Source organism: Ranitomeya variabilis, chromosome 5 (genome assembly GCF_051348905.1).
Source record: "Ranitomeya variabilis isolate aRanVar5 chromosome 5, aRanVar5.hap1, whole genome shotgun sequence".
Taxonomy (NCBI): Eukaryota; Metazoa; Chordata; class Amphibia; order Anura; family Dendrobatidae; genus Ranitomeya; species Ranitomeya variabilis.
Window position 1 is genome coordinate 427,793,686 of NC_135236.1, and position 8,758 is coordinate 427,802,443.

General features: G+C 38.0%; 1 protein-coding gene across 1 annotated transcript in view; it reads left to right on the plus strand.

Annotated features, from left to right (window-relative positions):
- TPH2 (tryptophan hydroxylase 2) overlaps positions 1-8,217 on the plus strand; it is a 530,115-nt gene extending 521,898 nt beyond the window's left edge. Inside the window, exons 10-11 of the mRNA XM_077265292.1 lie at positions 7,673-7,806; positions 7,918-8,217. Coding sequence (XP_077121407.1) covers positions 7,673-7,806; positions 7,918-8,092 — 309 coding nt within the window. The 3' untranslated portion in view covers positions 8,093-8,217. The remainder of the gene's footprint in view (positions 1-7,672; positions 7,807-7,917) is intronic.
- The last annotated feature ends 541 nt before the right edge of the window (positions 8,218-8,758 follow it).

Here is an 8,758-nt window from a genome sequence, read left to right on the forward strand (position 1 = left end):
GGGTCACTTGTGGGGGAGCTCCAATGTTTAGGCACACGGGGGCTCTCCAAACGCGACATGGTGTCCGCTAAAGATTGGAGCCAATTTTTCATTCAAAAAGTCAAATGGCGCTCCTTCCCTTCCGAGCCCTGCCGGGCGCCCAAACAGTGGTTTACCCCCACATATGAGGTATCAGCGTACTCAGGACAAATTGGACAACAACGTTCGTGGTCCAGTTTCTCCTTTTACCCTTGGGAAAATAAAAAAAATGTTGCTAAAAGATCATTTTTGTGACTAAAAAGTTAAATGTTCATTTTTTACTTCCATGTTGCTTCTGCTGCTGTGAAACACCTGAAGGGTTAATAAACTTCTTGAATGTGGTTTTGAGCACCTTGAGGGGTGTAGTTTTTAGAATGGTGTCACTTTTGGGTATTTTCAGCCATATAGAACCCTCAAACTGACTTCAAATGTGAGCTGGTCCCTAAAAAAAATGGTTTTGTAAATTTTGTTGTAAAAATGAGAAATCACTGGTCAAATTTTAACCCTTATAACTTCCTAGCAAAAAAAAGTTTGTTTCCAAAATTGTGCTGATGTAAAGTAGACATGTGGGAAATGTTATTTATTAACTATTTTGTGTCACATAACTCTCTGGTTTAACAGAATAAAAATTCAAAATGTGAAAATTGCGAAATTTTCAAAATTTTCGCCAAATTTCCATTTTTTTCACAAATAAACTCAGAAATTATTGACCTAAATTTACCACTACCATGAAGCCCAATATGTCATGAAAAAACAATCTCAGAATCGCTAGGATCCATTGAAGCGTTCCTGAGTTATTACCTCATAAAGGGACACTGGTCAGAATTGCAAAAAACGGCAAGGTCATTAAGGCCAAAATAGGCTGGGTCATGAAGGGGTTAATATGATACTTTTTTGAAGAAATTCATGTTCTCAATCTTTAGTAGTCATTCATTGAAGTTATATGGAAATAAGGTGAAGTGCATTAGGGCTGGATACTGCACTTTTTTCTCTGCTTTTTTCTCTGTGATTTTTTTTCAATTTTTTGGAGGATTTTTAAGTCCTCTTTTTGTGTCTGTGAGCTTTTACTCAATGTTTAGCGTTAGGACTGGCAAAATGTAAGGACCCTTGACGCGGGTTGCCAGCTTACGTATTGAGGCCCCAATATAAACTAATACCTTACATACATTGATATGTGGTTTATTTTTGCACTTTATCTAGCAGGGTACAGTCGGACCAAGATGGCTCTGTAAACTGTAGGCCTCTATTCACACAGTATGCATTTTGTCGCACTGGGCAGCCCGCGTGTGTGTGTGGTTAGTAATAGGCTGTAGACCAGATGCTCTGCATTGCTTTTGTGAACAATGCCACATACAGACTATTATCGCTTATCTTTTTGTGCACTTATGCCAAACAGCCAACACTGGATTGAAAGTGGTTGTTTCATCGGTATTTTTTGCACCTGTGTTTTTGCCATCATTTATCGGGTCCGCTGCACCCTGATAGTGCATTTGTTTGGAGGCTTCAGCAGGTAATCATCTCTGCTTTTTTCTCTGTGATTTTTTTTTCAATTTGCTAGATACTGCACTTAATCTTCTCCTGCCATTTTGGGTCTTTGCTAACTCCTGTGCCTGCCCCCATGTCTGACTAACAGGTCACTGGTTTTTCATTGATCATTCTCCTCTGGCCAAAATCTCACATATGCACTATCTTTGCCGGGTGAGGCGCATATGCAGTAACCTCTACAATACGTAACTGAGCACAGATATCAGTTTGTGCATACATAACCTGCGACAATGATGACACCTTGAAATTTTGTCCAGAGGAAGCTGGTCACTGAAAAAGCAGTGACTTGTCAGTCAAATACTGAAGGCAAGCATAGGGACTGGCGAACACCCAAGCTGGAAGGAAATTACCAAAGTGCAGCATCCAGCCTCGATTCACTTCGATCTTATTGCGATACATATCTTCAATGAGTGATTACTGAAGACCGACAACATGGATTTCTTATAAAAATGTATCAATTTAATCTGAGTTAAATTGCCATTATAGCCACAATTATTTTAAAATCCCAAATCCTGATTACAGGTCCCCCTTAACTCCTTCACTCCCAAGTCTGTTCTCACCTTTTTGACCAGGTTAAATTTTTCTTTTCAATTCTGACTAGTGTTACTTTATGTGGTAATGATTCTGGCTGGCTTTTATCCTAAGTCATGTGACAAGGCTCGTTAAAGGGTCGACATTGACTGTTAGGATCGCTACTTCCAATAGGTGGCACTAGAGTTCTAATCCTCTTCCTCTCTGATGAGACAATTTGCATATTTCCCAGAGGAGCATAGCAGTTTTAAGTCTCCTCACCTCGACATGCTTAACATGCCACTCTCTGCAAGGAGAAATGATACTTTATATGGTAGTTACTCTGCAATGCTTCATCATATCCCAGTGATTCTGAGATTGTTTTTTTCATGACACATTGTACTTCATGTTGGTAGTAAATTTAGGTCACTATGATTTGCTTTTTTATGAAAATATCAAAAATTTTGAAAGATTTTTTGGAACATTTTGCAATTTACAAACTTTGAATTTGTATGCCCTTAAACTAGATAGTTATACTATACAAAATAATTAATAGCATTTACCAAATGTCTACTTTACATCAGTATCATTTTTGAAATATATTATTTTTGCTAGGAATTTATAAAGAATAACATTTTATCATCAATTTTCCATTTTTCAAATAAAATTTATAAAACCTTTTTTCAGGGACCACATCACATTTGAAGTCACTTTGAGGGGCCTATGTGACAGAAAACTAAAAAGTAACATCATTTTGAAAACTGCAAGCCTCAAAGTGCTCAAAACCACATTCAAAAAGTTTATTAACCTTTTAGGTGCTTCACAGGAATTAAAGCAATGTGGAAGGAACAAATAAAAATGTAAATTTTTCCCACAATTGTTGCTTTAGCATAAATGTTTTCATTTTCACAAGGGTAACAGGATAAAATGGACCAAGTACACCTATACCCCATGTGTGGTAGAAAACTACTGTTTGGGCACACAGCAGGGATTGGAAGAGAAGGAGGGCTATTTCACTTTTGAAACACAAAATTGGCTTAAATAGATAGTGGATGCCATGTCGCTTTTGCAGAGGCCCTGTTTTAGCCAATTTTTTTTTATTTTCACAAGGGAAGCAGTAATAATTAGACCACACAATTTGTTGTGCAATTTCTTATGAGAATGACAATGCCCAGTATGTGGGGGAAAACTACTATTTGGGCACCTGGCAGGGCTCGAAAGGGAAAGAGCACTGTTTGAACTTTGGAGCAGAAAATTTAAGAGCCCCTGACATGTCAAAACAGAAGAAACCCCACATGTGACCCCATTTTGCAAGCTACACCTCTTGAGGAATTCATCTAGGGGTGTAGTAAGCATTTTTAACCATCAGGTGATTCACAGAACTGTATAACATTGGGCTGAGTAAAAGAAGTTACAATTTTTCCATTAAAACTTAGCTTTGGTTCCAAGTTTTTAATTTTCAAAAGGGATATTAGTAGAAAATGAATGGCACAATTTTGTTACTCAATTTCTTCTTAGTACTCCAATGCATTATGTGTGGTCAAATACTATTTCTGAGGCACAGTGCAAAGCTCAGATGGGAAGGAGCGCCATGTTAGAATGCAGATTTTTCTGGAATGTTTTGAAGATGCTGTTAGGATTGTTGGATTGCGCTAAATAAAATAAATCATGAAGCGCAATCGCAACCCGGGGTCCACCATGCAGAGATGGTAAACTGCTGCTAGAGTACAATGACTGATAAAAAACAAATACAGTGCATTAAAACCACACAGAGCGAACTGGACGCAGAGTAACAAGGTCAGAAAATATAAGTACCAAGCTCAGCTAACCACTGAGAGGCACTGAAAAATGAGGTGTGTGATACCCTGTAAAACCCGCAGGGAAAAGCACGTGGTTTGAGCTTGTCCCGCAACTGACCCATGCTGAACACACACAAAAGCATACAGACAGAGTGGATATGCAAACAGTAAGCGAAGTACAACACTCTGTTAAATGTCACAGGATAAGAAGCAAATATGACGCTAGGTGTGATTCCCTATCGCTCTTCCAGGGAAGACTAGGCTAAGGTTGGACTTGCTCTGTAACTCAGCTTGTGCTAACTGCACACACGGTAGACACAGCTGCTAAGCCAAGTGGGTTTTCCCTCCCTACGCTACCTGCCTAGACACACAGATACTGGTACAAGAGCAACTCACACTCACGAGCAGAGTGGTAGCATATCCACCTACACACACCAAAACACAAATGATGCTAGCACGCCCACGTGTGCTGCTGAAAGCTTTTTATGTGCTAGGCTCCACCCCAAACACTCACACCCAGTGGGACGGGCTGTCGTCCATGGGTCAATCCTAAGCTGCCACATCTCCAGAGCAGTCAGCATCTGAGCACCAATGAGAAGGTGCCGCATCACGGACATGCTCAGTAAGATGATTTCTGGACTTAGACTCCAGAGGGTAGGGCTGCCTCTGTATACCACTGGTTACCAAAGACTTAGCTGGAGAGCCAGCAGTAACCACATGGACACTACGAAGCAGTGCAAGACGCTGGGACCAACATCTGTGCTAAGCAACAATCCCAGTGGCTGGGCTTGAATGGGAGACCACAGAGGCAAACAAGCCTTGGGATCCATCCTGTGCAGCTGAAGAATCTCAGCACCTAACAGATGCCATATCACATTAGCAGAGCCTCTAATGTACCAGAATAGCAGACTCCTCCCTAACTAACCCCACTACACCCCTCAAAGAATTCATTGAGGTGTGCAGTCAGCATATTGACACAACAGGTATGTCACAGAATGTGTACCATTTGGTAGTGAAGAATGAATAATTATATCTTTACTACTAAAATGTTGTTTGTTTAAGCTATACAGTGTTGCTTAGCCACATGGAGAGATTTGGAGGGGAAATAGCGCTTTTTAACTCTTGGAGAACAAATTTTTGTGGAATAGTTTGCAGACTCCACATGCAGAGCTCCTAAGTATGAAAAGAGCAGAATCTCCCACAAGTAACCCCATTTTGGAAATTACACCCTTCTGGGAATTTATCTACCGGTTGAGAGACAATCTTGACTGCATGGGTGTTTTGCAGAAACAAGCAGCAATGGAAAATTGCAAATCTGCCTTTGCTGTGCCCGTACATTATAGTGTCTAGTATGTTGCACTGCTCATACACTATGCCAAACTCATGCTTCTGGAGACTCGCAACCCGTAGATTTTTTTTATGTTTTGCTACATTTACGCAATAAAATTTTTTATCAAAAAAAGAATTGTTCGCTATATTCTGAGAGCTATAGTTTTTTCATTTCTCCATGGATGGCTTGTTTTTTTGTAGTACAAGATGACGTTTTCAGTGATACAATTTTTACATTTGTTTTTTTGATCGTGTTTTATTCCACTTTTTTCAGCAAGTATGAAATAAAAGGATATTTTTTTCACAAATTTTTTTCTTAACAGTATTTACTGAAGGGGTAAATAGTGTGACAGATGGATCAGGTCGTTCTCAAGGCAGCGATACCAAATATGTATCCTTCTTTTGTTTAATGTTTGTTTTTACATAAATATATGTGTATTTTAACAATTCTTAATTACTTTTTTTTCACTTTTTTACTTAGTTCCTCTATGGACTTAATTAACTATTATTACTCTGATCATTGGCATAATACATTGTAATGTAGATGCATTGCAATGCATTACCCCTGCCAGTGTTACACTGACAGAACACCTTTTAGACCATCTCCTGTCATAATCTAACAGGCCACCACAGCTGGCAAACTCGTAGGTCATCCCTTGACCTCCAGTTGCTATAACTACTCTCGACAGCCTGCGATTAAATTTCAGGGGTAGAGAAGTCATTAGGGACCTGGCCATGCTGTTAGCAATGTGTAACTCTGAAATGCCACATCATTCCAGAAAAAGTGTTTAGAATGTAGGCGGCGGTCTCTATTTTATGCCTGCCTGTGGTCCAGGAAGCATGAATGAGCTGACTGGTTCCCTTTAAAGCATTTCTTAGATCTTTGAGGTAGTCATTAAAGTAGCTACAGTAATTTTCAGTAGATCTGTTTTGTGTACCCTTACTCTTAAGTTTATTTTATGACTTTTGGTGATATTGAAATATGTGCAGCTACTGATTCAGCTTTGGCTGAAAAGAACCTTTTCATTTCCAAATTTTACTTGTCATTTGATGTAGATGTGTGAGATAGTATGAAATCAACCTCAATCTTTTCTTTGTAAGCCTATTTAGTCTGAGAGAACTTTCTGGGATTTCAGGTCAGCAGGATTACATGTCACTAGATGACAGCATGTAGAGAACATCAGGACATTGGTTGGCTCTCTTTCTGCTTGCCAGCATGTTGAAAATGCCAGGTCACTACTTGGCTCTCTTACTTCTTGCCAGTCTGAGAGTACACGGCACACATTGGGCTGAATTTTGGCAGACTTTTGTTGTTTCCACGACAGTTTCTTCCAGCTCCAACAAAATGGTCAGAGCTTGTCAGAACAATGGGACGATACAACTAGTCTAATTCATGACTAGCTGTGGCATTCTCTACTCCAGATTTCTGGCATAGTCGAAGCAGGCAGACGCCACTCACCAGATGCTCCTGATTAATCAATCAGGAGAGATTGACTACACTACATAACACCACTCATCGTAACCGGCATGAACAATGCTGGTCTTGATGAATTGGGCCCATTGTGTTTAGGTGCCTTGCATTTTGCCCTTCTGATAGTATAAACTTCTTATAAGGCCTTTGGTCACTTAGCCATGAAAATATAATGCAGCCAAGCAATGCTTTTCAGTTGTAACATTTTTAAATGTGATATGTTTCCTTTTGTTTCCTATAGTTATAAATGGTGATTTGCATTGATTTTCAGACAAGGAACCTAGAACGTATGGCTTAAATCAAATTATATTTGAAATTAAACCAAATAAAGAATTTCACATAATATGTACCATTTAGAACTTGTGCTTGCAGATCTTGTATCGTCTTTCTTTTCTATAGATATACTATTAAAATTATAGGCAATAGAGAAAGATGGTCCATTAGCAATAGAGTGGTATAATTTCAGTGGATTTTTATAGATTCATTTTTTAATGAAAATAGTAGCTCTCAGCAGTAGCTCAGCATACAAACAACAACATAACTTTCTACTGATAAAATATCTAAAGGTATGAAAACCAACTGAAACCTGAATCATAATTGGAATAAGTGAACATTTACTGTCAATGATCATACATAAAATAGATAGACAATAGTTTTCTATGTTTATGATACCTAGAATCTCTTAGAGTGAGTCTAGTGTACAGAGATCATTCTATGCATAATGCAATGATCTAGTGTTTAATCTAATGTTTTAAAACTTGTAAGATTGGTTTATGTAATATGGGAACACTTTGATTCCCAAAGGTAACAACTACACAAGCAACACACACACAATTGTTAATTAATGATAAGAGCATCTTAAATATTCAGCATCACGTTTTAAAATGAGCTAAGATAGACTCATCTGCTTATGAACTGCTCCTAATTCTAAAACAAGTAACTGTTTGTCTTCATTTCCTTAAGCGCTATTTTAAAAAGTGTGTTTGGTTTCTCTTTGCAGCATGCCTTGTCTGACAAAGCTACTGTGAAAACGTTTGATCCAAAGACAACTTGCTTGCAAGAATGTCTTATCACTACCTTTCAGGATTTGTACTTTGTGTCAGAAAGCTTTGATGAAGCCAAGGAAAAGATGAGGTACATTCAATTATTAGGAAAGAGAAGACAAGAAGAAAAGAAACTTTAGAAAACATTTCATCACTGCTGATATAATTCTAATTAATTTCTCTCTGTCTTTAAATCCTATAGAGAGTTTGCAAAGTCAATCAACCGACCCTTCTCAGTGTATTTTAATCCCTACACGCAGAGTATTGAAATCCTGAAAGACACCCAAAGTATTGAAAATGTGGTGCAAGACTTGCGGAGCGACCTTAATACTGTGTGTGATGCTTTAACAAAAATGAATAAATATTTGGGAATTTAAAAAGTAAAGAAATGAAAATTGGATGTTTTGTGGACTAAGATGGGTTCAGACTCCTTCAGCTTAAATTCTGGGAAATAAATTCTGAGTAATGATTTTGCTCTCATTTTTCTGTATTAATATACTTAAAGAAGTCAAATATTTTTTTAAATCCTTGTAAAGTTCTCATAGGAAATTACTTTTACTTTATTACATACAGTACATGCTAAGGATAGGCTGGAGCTAGGCTAGATGCCCCTTCTCTTTGTCAAGCACAGATAGGTCCAGGAAGCTTAGGTCTGGGCTACTTTAAGCTGTTGGAAGTTCCTCCTAATGAAGCAATGATTTAGCTGACCCTTTTCTTGATGAAGTAGTCAGGGCTGACAAGCAAAATAATGGCTCTACATAAACTTTAAGTGAAAATTATATTTTAATTACCCCACAGAGCTACTATTCTTGTTAGTCAGATAAACAAATTCACCCTGCTTCCATAAAAAAGTTTGAGGACCTTAGCAATCGATGTCTTTGTTTCCTGCACTGGTATATATATATATATATATATATATATATATATATATATATAGGGAGTTGAAAAGGAAATACGTTTCTAGGTTTTGTTGGTTGTATTAATATAGCAATTAGAAAATCTGCATCTTGAGTGTTTTCTTAAGTTAAGCCTAAAAAGTTTAG